Source organism: Microtus ochrogaster, linkage group LG5 (genome assembly GCF_000317375.1).
Source record: "Microtus ochrogaster isolate Prairie Vole_2 linkage group LG5, MicOch1.0, whole genome shotgun sequence".
Classification (NCBI taxonomy): domain Eukaryota; kingdom Metazoa; phylum Chordata; class Mammalia; order Rodentia; family Cricetidae; genus Microtus; species Microtus ochrogaster.
The window spans coordinates 11492293-11507034 of NC_022031.1; the positions used below are offsets into that span (position 1 = coordinate 11492293).

Below are 14742 nucleotides of genomic sequence, written 5' to 3' on the forward strand. Positions count from 1 at the left end.
ACCAGACACTTAGAGAACACTGTAGTGTATTTCCTCTTGAGCACACTGTAGTTTGAACAATAAAAAGCATATGGGAAGACAAATTCATGAGTCTTATGTTTATGTTGGAAATGATACCATAAAAATCGAGTGCCCAGCACAAGAACTTAGAAAAGGAGTAACAAACAAGAATGGAAAAGAAGTGTGGAAATAAAAGATGACTACATAAAAAAGATGGGAAAGATCCTTGAAATACATTTTATTTTTACTAAGACCTATTACAGGGGAACAAATACTGATTTTAAGTACGTATAGGTAGAATATGGGTTACTAGTGGCATATGGACACTTCAGCTGTAAAGAAGTAAAGTTCTCAAGAACTTTAGGACTACATTAACTCATGGTAAAAATAATCTTAGAACTTGGATGAACGGGGTGGTTTTGTAGAGAGAGAGAAATTTACCAGACCTATCTTGCAAGAAGATAAAAATTTGGATTTCTGTCAAATTTCTAGAAAACGAATTGGACAGATAGTCACTCAGTATCCCCCACTATCCTGTAGAAAAGCAGTTCACCTAGAGGGTTTTTCCAAGAAGTTTTACTGAGTCTTTGTAAAACACGGAACAGATTGTTTTAAGGCACTGAAAATTACCATGGCAGCTGATTCTGCAGTGCTAGTGTAGAAGGCAAGAGATGTGCCTTTAGTGACTGTTACTTATGGGTGTTAGTGGAAAGTCCTGCCTATAGTATCGGTATCAGTAAACAGAACCACAATGCTTGGTTTCTTCTAGGCATGCAAAGTTGTTTGGTTATTAGGCAGTGGGCAGTAAAGCTGACTCTGCTGAGAGGTGAAAGATGAAGTCAGTACTGTCCACACAGATGCTGCACACGGGGCTTTTCCTTTATGTTCTCTTCTTGACTCTGTAAATGACTGGGTACTTTCTTGATATTGTAAAATATATACCCTATAGATGTATAGTTGTTCAAATTCGTACTTTCTTTCTCTTCATCCTCCTTCCCTTTTCTTCTAGCCCAGTAGCCAGTGTTGTATTTACTAGAGATACAGCAGCCGTATCTCAGTTAGTGAGGAATAAGTCAGGAATGTCCTCTGCTCACTGCTATTAGTGTTTTTTTGAAATCAAGGCCACTACAACTTAACTGTGGAAAGGGGGCAAGTTACAGTTTATAAGCTCAGATTTCAGAGAGATGAACTGAGAGAGATGAGGAGAAACTGGGAGGTGGGGGAACTTCTCAGTCAACTTTCAACATAGAATGTTCCCCTTTGATAACTGGTGTCTTTCACGTGACATTAGCTCAGAGAGATATCCTGAATCTGCCAGATCTCCTAAGTCTAGCTAGACTTGGTGGTCTTTATATTCACATGTAGCATGGCTTCAAAGTTTACGGCTCATGCTTGTGCAGTTAGTTCGGAGGTTGGACATCGCTCCCAGTGAGACTGGCTGGACCCAGATGCCAGCTCACATTAAGTGGTCCTGGGGAGGTTGGTTACCATCTCTGTTTCCTGTTCTCTTCATCTCCAAATGAACTGAGTTTTTTGTGAGCGCATGGATGACCCAAATGTTAGTGTCTCCTTTTGTGGTCGCAATGGTTCAGGGAGGGTGCCAGTGGTGTGTGCAGAGCAGTAGGCCTCTGAGAGGAGCATCCTTTGCCCTGCACAGTCCTCTCTGTGGAGGTATTGCCTTGGCACAGGTTGACTGCTGTCTTCTTGGTCTCATATCATACACTCTTAGATTTCCATTTACCTTCAGTGCAGCCAAAAACTTGAACCTGTGATTGTTGCCGTGCCATTTAATTCACCGCTTTGAAACACGCTCTCTCAGAATTCCTTCCATGTCCTTTGTGCTTGCTCCTAGGCTCCCAGACATAACTAGGGGAGTCCCACAGACCGAACAGGAGCAGTGTCCTCATGCCTCTTTTAAAACTGCTTTTCGGCTTGCTTGTGGATCTTTTCAAATCAGTCTTAATATTTGAATTCCTTAAAAATTAAAACTCAGACCCCATAAAAGACATATTTTCAAATTTTATAGATGTCAAGAAAGAACTATCTAGACATTTTATATATGTGCAAGTTTGAAACTGTGCCAAGACTGCTTTACAGCCTTGTGATAAGACTTGTTATTTTTCTGTTCCAAGGGAGAGAATTTGGGTTAGAGCTGCCAGAAGTGTTCAAAGAGTAAAATAATCAAATGTCATTTGAATTCTGAGTTTTGGCCTTTAGAATTTTTAAATCATGGGTTCTGCAAATATTTTACAGATAAGTAGTAAACTGAGATAGAATTCTGGGCTAAGTCACATTCTGTTTTCAGTCTGAATTATAAATAAACAGAACCCAAGCCTCTCCTAGTCAGATCAGAAGATAACACTTTAATGTGCTTTAGACATAAACCTGTAGAGAAGATAGGAATGCCTAAGCTGTATTGAAATTTATGAGTAACATTGTCAAATGAAATGAGGTAATTATTTTTCAATTTTTAAGTCCTAATGTTGTTTGGAATGTATCTTTCTCACCTTGTAAAAATGATATCTAGCAACGTGAGATGCTGGAAAATAAAGTAGGGAGGACAGATGGGGTTTTTGTTGTTTAGAAAGATAGCATAAAGGAGTTGAGAAAGAAGGCTTTGAATGAAGTCACTTTAGGGAGGACAGCAAGATTATATGGTGCAGAAGATTGCTATAGTAACCCATGTGAAGGTGGTTTGCCTTTGCTTAAAACTGTTTTAGGATGAAAAGTATGAATTGACAGGACTCAGGTGTCCTTTTTTGATTGTTGTATTGCCTCATGTGTCTTACAGAGAGGGCAGATCTGAAGACTTCTTGTGTATCTAAGGAAAGGGAAGCTTTTTAATTTTACAGTGTTTTGTGTTTATCTCCCCCCCCCCACTACATACACACCAAGTAGGGAGCAATGAGGCATGGAAAAGAAGCCTTGTAAGTGGCTTTTGTACAGTCTAGGTTGTTCAACAGCATGGCTCTGACTGCCATCATTTTCATGTTGCACCATTTGATTGTCTGTTGGAAGTTCATGCTGTGGAAGCTCCAGAAGTCACTCTGGAATGCTATTTGTGACTGTATCTCTTGGTGTTCGTTCATTTAGAACCCTTGCATTAGCTTTTCTGGCTACTAAGGAGATGGTTGAATTAAACAAAAATGGCCAAAGCTAGAAGATAATAAGGCAGAGTTTTAGGCACTCTGTTTCTTTATTATCTGTTTGTTTGTTGTGCATGTGTGTGGGTGTGACAGGAGCTCATGCTATAACACACGTGAATCAGCATTTCTCCCTCTCAGCATTCAAGTGCTATGGAATGAGCTAAGTCTTCAGGCTTGGTCGCAAGCACCTTTACCCACTGGGCCATCTTGTTTGCCTTAAGGAATTCTTCAAGATTTTCTTGAACCTCTAAAGTTAGACTTGAATTTGACTCTCAACAAAGTTGTTACCTCTCAAAGTGAGCTTCAGGACCTTTCCTGTGATACCGGCTATTGTAAGGATTAAACAGATCCACAGGATCTGTGCAGTAAGGAGTGGTTATATCCCCTCATTTGATGCAGTTGCATGCTGGCCAAGATTGTTTTGTGTAAGGATAACCTAGAACATTGGCTCCGAGACAGTGGACGAAGTCATCAAGGCAACTCAGGGACTTCTACTTCAGAGACTGGTTTAGAAGACCAGGATTGGAGTATAGATTTTTTTAAAAACTGTTTTTTAATTTTTTATTTTTATTTCATGTGTCTTTGTTGTTTTTGTCTGCGTGCATGTCTATATGAGGGTGTTAGATGCCCTGTAACTGGAGTTGCCGACAGTTGTGAGCTGCCCTGTACATGCTGGGAATTGAACCCCAGTCCTCTAGAAGAGCAGCCAGTGCTCTTAACTACTGAGCCATCTCCCCAGCCCATGGAGTGTAGATTTTAATTAGGACAGGAAATAGCTCTGATGAAAAAAGCAGAGCCACACTGTGGAGGCTGTGGGTGGGAAGAGCCCATTTAATTCTTGCACAGTGGGGTTTTTCATGGTTCATCTCTTAACAGTAGTCAACAGTTTGGGAATCTAAGCTTTAAGCACAGACTTCTTACTGCTTATTTACATATATTCTAATTTGTTGAAATAAATGCATCATATATTGAATGTTCATTATCAAAATTGAGCTTACTGTTTGAAAAAATACAAACAGGAGAAGGAATGTCATTAAGTAGAACATACCACCTTTGAAAGTTAATAAACTTTGAGTGTTTCTTTACCAAAGGAAATAAGTCTTTAGAGGCAAGGACCTCTACACAGAGGATTCTGTTTGATGAAGCATTCTTTGTCATCTCTCTTGTAGTGCAGTCTGGATGCCATTAATCAGAGTGCTCTGGCTAATCTTAATTGTCATGGTGCTCTGAGGCGATGTGATGTGTAAGATATTCAAACCATGTGGGGTATATTACTAAGAATCGTTGTTAAGCCAGAGGATGAAGGGGACTGGAATGAAACAAGTCAGGCATCAGGTCTTGGTATTTCCTGTTGTTACTACTAAAATATTTTACTTTTTATGTAAAAAATGCAATATACTTAATTTTCCCTCTGATATTTATATGGTATGGTTTATATATACATATGTATCAAAATGCATGCCGATACACATACATAAAGCCATATTTGATGGCCCAAAGGAAGAGGCCCCAAGGGATCTTTAGTGTGCAATTAATATTTTGGTCAGAAAAATCAGCAGATTGTTTCAGTATGGTTATGTGTTATGACATCATATTCCAGTAAAGTTATAATGAACAGAAATTTTGTTTGTCTCTGTGGCAAACCAAAATGAGTTTTGTAATTGTCAGCAGACCTTAGTGATTATCGTGGCGCCCACTCCCTCTACTGTAGTTAAAGGTCTTAGCATTCCAGTTGTGGTCCTCTGTTTTCAGGAGTTTATAATTAATTGTAAGCTTGTGCTCTACGGGGAAAGCTTGCCATGTAAGATCAGTTCAGGAGTTGATTTAGGATTTCAGGTGCTGTATCTTGAAGTTTTATAGAACCAAATTAACTCTGTGCAGTTCCATGGAGGTGACAGACAGTAGAGATGGTGTATGTGCATCATTCGTGTAGTCTGTTGGAATCTTTGGATGAAAGAGATGAGTAGTAAGCTGGAGAGAACTGTGCTTTCAGTATCCTGTTTAGTTATTGTAGTCAAAGGACAAAAGATTGAATTTTTCAATTCTTTTTAGTCTTTGAATGTTAAAAATAGTAATTTACTATCATTGTTTTTTCTTTAACTTTTTTATGTTTAATAATTTAAAAGTAAGGATACTTATATTCATTTATAATACCTTATTTTAAAAATATATGTAATAGACAACTGTGAGCCATAGGAATAGATGTTTAGAGTTTAAAACAATGACTTTTTCTGCTGCCGTGCTGTAGATTTCTCCAGTCCCTTAGACACTGATTGTCCGTGTCCCTGACATTGTACTGTAATTCTTCTCTGGCTCTGACCCTCTTTTATCCTGTCCTCTGCTATCTATTGTTTCCCCTGCACTTTGATCACAGGCATTAATCAGAGTCCAGCCTTAGGCTCTCTTCAGGTGCCTTCGCATGAATCCTTTCCGGGTGTTTATCCACTCACACAGTCTCAATTATTGCCTTACTAATCTGCATCTTCGGTACCAATCATGACCTTCAGTAAACCTTCATTGATTTAGTCCTGTGTGCCCAGTAAACCTTAACATTGTGGACTCTCTCCAGTTTTACTCAAGACAGTCTGAAGAATTCCACTACTTGGTATTTAATAATCCTTTAGACTATGTTGTGACTTCAAGTTGGGGTTATAACTCAGTGGTAGAGTCCTTGTCTACCACGTGCAGACCCTTGGGTTCAACCTGTAGCATGGCAGGAAGCAAAAGCAGGACTTCAGTTGGACTTTGGTTTGGAAATATTTTCTAGCACTTTGATAATCTTTTAAAATTATTTTTTAGCATTACAATTACAAATCCATTATTCCATCAAAATAATACTGTGATCCTGTTCACAGTGCTGAGTCATTCAATTTCGTGATCATATCATTTAGTCTTAGTTTTACTCTGTCTGTTACTGAGGGTGTCATCAGTCTCTTGTTCTTTAACACAACTTTTCCACATTATCAACCTATGCTTATTGGTCTTTCTGTTAGCTCTGAATCTCACAGGGTCCTTATTTTTCTTGATGTTTGAATGCCATTTATGTTGAATATTTCCAAGTTTTATCTTCACCTTAGAACTTTTCCTTAGAGTCCAGACTCATCAATATGATTGCCCACGTGACATATCTGCTGGAGGTCTGATCTCCTGAACAGCTTCACTTTGCGAAGCAGAGCTGCAGGGTCTTTTTGCAGTGTTTAGTATTCTTCTAGAGCTCTAGGGTGACTGACCAGGTCTTAGATTTCAGAGGCAGCCCTTAGATTATCCCATCTTTATTTTAGAAACTCATGTAGAATTCAGGGACTTTTTGTTTCTTCTACTATGACACCCAAGTTAAGGCACTGTCTGTCCTTTCCTGAGGCTGACCTCATAGCTGGGCTGTTGGAGCCCCCTTGCTTCTGCTGCCCTTCCCCTTCAGTGCCCTCAATGGAGGAGATGATCTGCTCACAATGGCTGTCCATTTCTCTTAGGATCGAAGTGGAATCTTTAAACTGACTTTAAGGAAGGCCTGCAGAATCGGGTTGTCTCTTGCCCTTGACTTTCCTTCCGTACCCCTGCATCTCTAGCCACATAAGTCTCCTTAGTTACTCGAGCATGTCTCCGGGCCTCAGGATCTGGTCTTCTGTGTACCTCAGATGCACTGTCCCTATTCCTGCATGGTTTGCCTCCTCCCTTTTTCCGGTCTTTACAAAACTGTCCTTTTCTCAGTGAAGCCTTGCTAGCCACCTTATATAGACTACTGCCTGACACTTCTGAACCCGTCCCTATTTTTACAGGTAATTTTTAACACACTAGGTATTCTACATACATGTCTGTTTGTCTTCTCTACTGTGTTTGTTTTTACAGTATCCTTCCATAAAAGACATTTCATAAGTAATTTCTGAGTTGATAGATTTTCGCCATCTATCTTAATTTTTAAAATTTCTTTTAAGCTGCTGGTGGCGCACATCTTTAATCCTCTTGGGAGGCAGAGGCAGGTAGATCTCTGTGAGTTCCAGGCCAGCCTGGTCTACAGAGTTACTTTCAGTACAGCCAGGGCTACACAGAGAAGCCCAATCTAGAAAAACAAATCAAAGAAATGAGTGTGAAATATATCCTAGATGTGCTCTTTCTTCCCTTAGTCTCTTACCCTCCATTAGCTGCAGCTTCCCAGTCACATCCTGCTCCCGCAGCCTCACTACACCCTGGCTGGGCTGTCAATCATGAGTATAGTTTGTGATGCTACTTCTGATGCAGTCTAGAAATGATGTTGTCTAGGGGTCTTGATGGTGTTCATTTTCTCTGCAGGCTAAAGAATTTTTAAAAAGCAGGAAGAAATCTAAAGCAGAACAAATAGCAACAGAGGGATCTCATGCCCTGCAGACAGAATCAGCAGTTAAAAATGGTGTTTAGTTGGCGGTGGTGGCGCACGCCTTTATTCCCAGCACTCAGAAGGCAGAGGCAGGCGGATCTCTAAATTTGAGGCCAGCTTGGTTTACAGAGCGAGTTCCAGGACAGCCAGGGCTACACAGAGAAACCCTGTCTCAAAAAAAAACAAAAGAAAAAAGAAATGTCTGTCTTTATCTGGAAGAAAGAAACACACACGTGCAGACATACATAGAAAAAGACCCTCTGCAAAGCAGAGGGGAACTCAGAAAGCAGAAAAATCCAGTTCCTTCTTGAAGAGTCTTCCTCCCTGCTGTAGAGTTGGTCAGTTTGAAGACATAAAGGATGGTTGATTGGCCTAAAACTGTTGTGTGACAGGTCCTGACCAGACCTTGGACTTGCTGAGCCAGTCTGTCCTCGGGCCACTGGGAGGATATAAAAACTGCTAGGCTTTTGTCTCAGATTGAGGAAGAAGCTGACCACCTGAAAATTGGCCATCTTTCTTACCTAGCCATGACCTACCTCCCTCCCTTTTGCCTACCAGGGAGTCTAAATCCTGATCTCTAACTTCCTATGTAAGAATTAACTTAAATACTTCTCAGTACCACATCAGAGAAATATGCACCACCCTGCAGTAAGAAACCAGACTAGAAGGAGGAGGAGAACAGGAAACTCTCATATCCTGTCGAGACTGTAGGTTAGTATATTCATTATGGAAAACAGCATAGAGATTCCTCAAAAACAGCAACGTCAAAACCAACAAAACACACCCAGCTTAGAAATAGAGCTGCTGATGATCCAGCAGTCTCTGTGGAGCTGATTCTAGAGACATCTACAGTCACAGCTTACATCAGTGTTCATGGGGGCAAGATTTGGAATCAGCCCAGGTATCCATCAGTGGATGAATAGCTAAAGAAAGTATGAATAACAATGGAATGTAGCTCAGTCATAAAATGAATGAAATTGTTTCATATGTAGCAATAGGGGTGGAGCTGGTGGTCATTGTGTTAAGTGAACTAAATCAGGCATAGAGGGAAAAGCTCTGTGTGCCTTACATGCATCAGGAAGCTAATAATTTGATCTTGAGAAATGTAGGGAGTAGAGTTGTAGTTACCAGATTCTGAAAAGGGTGTTGGGCAAGAGAGAATGGGGAGAAGATATTTAATGGGGTTCACTGTGTTGGAGGAATGATTTATATGTTCTATGTAGTATAGCAGAATAACAGTAGGTACCAAAAGTTAGGTTAGTATTTCAAACAGAAAGCATTTTGAACATTCCCAGCACAAAGAAATGGTGCATGCCCGTTACATTAATTTTATCGTTGTGCATTGTGTACCTATGGAATGTCACTGCCTTCTGAAATATGTACAGGTGCTGTGGCCAGTGTAGAGTAAACATTTAAAAAGAATTAGCATAACTTCTTTAGTTTGTTATGTCAATAGTATGTCTTTATTAGTTTTTATCATACTAAGCCGTCCCTCTGCCCCCATAGTTCTAGTACAGCCACTATTTACTACGAGCCCAGTAATGCATGCTGCCACCTAAGTGCGCTCACTCATCTCTCATTTCTGCAGCCCCTGTCTGTTCTCAGTAGCAGACTATTCAGTTCTCATCTATCAAAACTGAAACTTCATTAGAAAACCTTCCATGATATAGTTGAATAATTTTTATTCCATTCATTTTTGTTTAATGTTACATTTCTTTTGGAAGTCAGTGTACAGTATTATGTATAGCTATATATTGACTCACATTTTACCTTAGAAATATATCGAGACATTTCATCTGTGTTTTAATAAATAAAGCTTGCATGAAGATCAGCGAGTAAAACAGCCGCACTGGTCAGCCTCATAGACCAAGCAGCAATGACACACACCTTTAATCCTAGCAGTCACACTAGTTTGCCATAGAAACCAGGAGGATGTGGTGCATGCCTTTAATCCCAGCACTAGAGAGGAATATAAGCCTGGAGGAGACAGCTGTCACACACAGTCTCATTCTGAGATTCCTGGAGGCAGGATCACCATCTCAGACTGAGGTAGAGATAAGAGCCAGTGGCTGGGTGTTTTATTCTCTGAACTTCAGGCAAGCTTTATTTATTAAAATACAAATAAAATATCACTACAGAAATATATTCTTGTGGTTAATATTGTATTAAGGTTAATAAGAGAATATACCACACATTCCATAGTCGTTAACATTTTAAGTGAATAATCTTATGGTTATTATGGTTATAGACTCATATTGAGCTACCACTAATTGTAGTTGGTTGTTTTTTTACTCATTTACTCTTTGGCTCTTTGGGCTCTTTGGGGCTTGCCACCCAGCTCCCAAATAAACCACACGCAGTCTTATAGTCTTATTTATTTATTTTTTTTTTATGAATACCTGCCCTTAACTTGACTTGTTTCTTGCCAGCTTTTCTTAAATTATCCTGCCTGAGTTTTACCTCCGGGCTTTCTCTGTTTCTGTATATCTTTTCTTTCCTTCTTATTCCACATCTGGCTGTGTGTCTGAGTGGCTGGCCCTTCCTTTTCTCACTCCTTGAACCTCTCTTGCTTCCTGATCCCTCTTTTTCTCCTATTTATTCTTCCTTTCTGCCAGCCCCGCCTATCCTTTCTCCTGCTTTGCTATTAACTGTTCAGCTCTTTATTAGACCAATCAGGTGTTTTAGACAGGTAAAGTAACACAGCTTCACAGAGTTAAACAAATGCAACATAAAAGAATGCAACACGTCTTTGCATTTTAAACAAATTTTAAATATTTTAAACAAATGTTCCACAGCATAAACAAATGTAACATGCCTAAAAATGACATTCCACAACAACTAATGCTTGTGTTCTCTTTTCATAGGTATCATTGCCCAATGCCGAAGATTTTTTATGTTCAATTGACTGTAGGAAATAATGAGTTCTTTGGTGAAGGGAAGACTCGACAAGCTGCCAGACATAATGCTGCAATGAAAGCCCTTCAAGCACTGCAGAATGAACCTATTCCAGAAAAGTCTCCCCAGGTGTGGCTCTGCCGAGTGTGACAGTCTCTTTCCTGTGCTTTCCCCTGGAGGTTACTGAGCAGACAAATAAACTAATTGTATAATAAAAGCAATAATTTGTTCAGCTAGGGAAGGATCATGATAGTTTGCTTTCACATGCCCGTTAGTGCACTAAACTCACTCATTCCTTCTGGGAAGACCTCGGTTCACCAGTGGGAGTCCCTTGTGAGGCAGCATGAGATTTAGGCACCAGTGTATGAGCATGGAAGGTAACACTCATTTGCCTTACATTAAATGCAACCTTGTATTAGGCAAAGATTACATTGTGTTCACCTGAGATCAAGGAATGTAGGCCAAGGCCACAACAGATTTTAATAGTTCAGGAAGTTGAATGCAGGGCCTTGTGCTTTAAAGACAAGTGCTCTCCCAGGTGAGCCCCAGCCCCAGCCTGTGGTCAAGGGATGTAAAGAGGAAGAGATTGTTTGAGAATTTGGAGTCCTACTTTACGTTGCAAATTAGAATGCTAAGGCTCTTTTTGGGCAATTTTACCCATTCTTAAGTTTTCATCTGCTTCCTCCATTGACTTTAATATCTCTAGTTCAGGCATTTCCAACAGATTAGCCAGCCTTGTATTCCTTTCTGCTGAGTTATTCAAACCTTACAGTTCAGCCCCCTAGATTATCTTTTCTCCAAACATGGTAGTCTTTCTTTGAAATTGTTATAATCGTGGGCGTACATGTTTCTCTGCTGGTGCAACTGTTCATGATAACTGTTAACCATTTCTAGTTAGATCCCAAGTTTCTTTTTTTTTTCCTAATAATTTTTTATTACTTTATAAATAATACCATTCAAAATTTCTACTTCCTCCCCTCCTCCCACTTCCCTCCGGCTCCCCCCCTTCTTCCTCCCCCTCCAGTCCTTAGAGAGGGCAGGGTATCCTGCCCTGTGGGAAGTCCAAAGCCCCCATCCTCCATCCAGGCTTAGGAAGGTATAGATCCTAAGCTTCTTCTTCTTTTTTAAAAAAAGATTTATTTATTATGTATATAGTATTCTGCCTGCATGTATGCCTGCAGGCCAGAAGATGGTACCAGATCTCATTACAGATGGTTGTAAGCCACCATGTGATTGCTGGGAATTGAACTCAGGACCTCTGGAGAGCAATCTGTGCTCTTAACCTCAGAGCCATCTCTTGGATGTGAGGGTGATCTGGCTGCGACATCTGTCACCCCACTGATCACCAGGGTTGATTCGGCTGGTCTGGCTGGTTAGGCGGGTGTCCCCTTCCTCCCTCACCGCTCCTGTGCGTCCCTCCCAAAGCTGCACTCTCCATCCTTCCCCAAATAGAGGAGGACCAGTCTTCAGTCAAGGGTGTCTGCGCTCCCCTGCTAGAACCTCCAAACAAGCTCTCAAGATCCTAAGCTTCTTGATAGCAAGACCTGTCCCTTTATTCCCTTATCTCATGCGTACATTGTTCAGCACAGACAAGACCTTCTAGAAGCATGTATTGCATAAGAGAATAAGTGAATGTTCTAGTCCAGACACGGTCCCGCTGTCATGGTTTGCATCTGTACTGTGTCTGCTATGTACGCCCATGGCCATGCTAGCTCTGCACATGCTGCACAGCTCTGCAGTAAAAGAATTGGGTCTAAAGAATATGTAGTTGGGGAGAAGACTTTCAAACTTAGCTTTAGCTGCTTCTGCTTCAAGCTAAATGAAACAAAATCCAGAAGGCTGGCAGCATAGCCCTTGACTTGTGATAATTCCAGGAGAATCCACTGTGTGTGTCCATTTCTGCTATTTCAGACATTTTAGCTCAACCTGCCTGATTGCAGAACAATAGGAAAGTTACTATGATGACGAGACCCAACGCTACCATGTTTTTCTTTGTGTGTGCTTAGAATGGTGAATCAGGAAAAGAAATGGATGATGACAAAGATGCAAATAAATCTGAAATAAGCTTAGTGTTTGAAATTGCTCTGAAGAGAAATATGCCCGTCAGTTTTGAGGTATGTTTTCATGTGCTTTTCTATGATTATTTAAGCAAATTAAATGATGTCCTAGATTGTCTCAGGCATGCACATACTTCTTGTGTTAAGATCCATTACCCTGAAATGATCTATGCCCTGGAGAAATGGAAATTATCATAATGCTATGAATGTGGTGGGTATTCTTGTCTCTTCTGTACTAGACTGTCTTTATACATGGCATTTCAGTTTTGACCTTAAAATTTGTTTTCTGATCGTAATTTCTGTTAATCTATAGATAGGATTTAGTGTTTTATTTACTTATCATTAATTTTATATTATTCAAGTTATGAGTCAGTTTAGTGTTTAGTGATGCTATGCTAACATCCAATTCCTTTTAATTTTTTAGATGTCAAAACCTGTTTTGAGGGAGACGCTGGCAATCATACCTAGGACCTTGCCAAATATTAAATATGTGCTCGAGGACTTAGTTAGTTCCAAAAAAGTCTTAACATTAACTGACAGATCACTAAAAAAAATGATATAGATTTCTGTAAGTAAATATGCACAAACTAAATATTTATAAGGGTGTTTAAAGCTTTTAAAAAGAGAAAACCTTAAAAATAATTTTATAATGCCTTCCATATTAAGAAATCACTAACTTTGAGGCTCATATGGGAAAAGTAGGCAAGAATGAGGAAATAAGCTCAGATTGTGGAGTGACTTCTCCGTCAGGTTTTATCACATTTATCTTCTGGGGACCCCTGCATTGCACTCATTGGAAGGAACACTGGGCTGAGAGACAGCTGACAAGTCATATCAGCTGGCTTCTTGGCCTATAGCAGGTAGATAGTAGCAAAATCAGGAAGGCAGGAGGGGAAAGTACTTGATAGACTGATTCCAACAAGAAGTCACTGGGAAAACTTGTGAAGCCTACCAAAGCGTCCAGCACATACCTAAAACTCATTGACGTGTGGGGTCTTTTAAAAACTAAAATAAATAGGAAGACAATTTTATGTCATAAAAGTTCTTTGCATATCTGTATGTTATGGCATAGAGTATAAATGCTCATATTGATGATCTAACGCGACAACAAAAGGTTAAATACCCAGGATTCCCTATTGAGTCCGTAAACCGCTATTTGAATGTGTGTGGTGCCTGTGTGTGTACATGCACATATGTTCTCAGCCTAGAGCTGGCACAGGGAAAATCATGCTATGCCTTTTAGGGCTGAGTGAGGGCTGGAGCCAAAACTCAGAAATGAACCAGGGACCTTTATATACCTTAATTTTTGGGGAAAGGTCTTTTACTGGACCCAGTGAGTGCCAGAGATCTGCCTGTTTCCAGCTCACCCAGGGTTAGGTTTACAGATGTGTGCAGCGGTGCCTGGTTCTTACATGTGTGCTGGAGGTCTGAACTTAGGTCCTCATGCTTGCTCAGCAGGCAGCCTCCTAGCAAAGCTATCCCCCAGCCCAGTAAATTACTTTTATAATTAATAAGTGTGTGCATCAGAACGGTAAAAATGAACAGTTGGTGTTTAAATTAGTAGACTTAAGTTACTTGGGAAGCATACTTATAATTACTTCCTTTCTCTGCTAATGTTGGGTTATTAAGATGCCACATTGTTTTTAATTCCTTTTCCTAGTGGTATTCCAATATTAGAATATAAAATTCCAGTTAAGCGGTAAGCCAAATGCTATATGTTCCTCAGGTCAGAATTTTAAAGGAAACTAGGATTTTGAGTATTCAGTACTTGAAATCCATCTTTTCTCTACATGATGATATAAATTAGACGTAAGAACATATTGAATGGTTCTAGAATACTCCTAGTTGAAAGTTCCATAATTCTTTACACAGAAAAATGCATAATTTTATGGTTTATCAGTGTACCATCTAAGATCTAAGATCATGTCTCCAGAATTCTCAAGAGTTTAAATGTCCTTATGAAAATAGTGAGGTTGCTAACAGGAGGTTTTTATTCCTTTTTTGTTTTTGAAAGTCTGTCACAGGAGGATGCTTTATAGCTTAATGGTGTTTGAAATATTTAAATACATGTAAACATAGACTAAAATGCTATATAATTTTTCTGTTCCATTATGATCTTACAGAACCATAATCATATATGCAGTACTATAAAATAGGCCATTGTATAATGAGACTTCATCTTTAAAATAATAAGACATCAACTTTGACCTCTGGTGTTTTACCCTGATAGAGGACTACACACACACACACACACACACACACACACACACACACACACACACACACACACACA

At 39.8% G+C, this 14742-nt stretch overlaps 1 protein-coding gene across 1 annotated transcript in view; it reads left to right on the forward strand.

The window, feature by feature from the left end:
• The window catches only part of Stau2 (staufen double-stranded RNA binding protein 2), a 300509-nt gene that overhangs the window by 94345 nt on the left and 191422 nt on the right, over positions 1 to 14742 (forward strand). Inside the window, exons 5-6 of the mRNA XM_026786800.1 lie at positions 10362 to 10521; positions 12399 to 12506. Coding sequence (XP_026642601.1) covers positions 10362 to 10521; positions 12399 to 12506 — 268 coding nt within the window. The remainder of the gene's footprint in view (positions 1 to 10361; positions 10522 to 12398; positions 12507 to 14742) is intronic.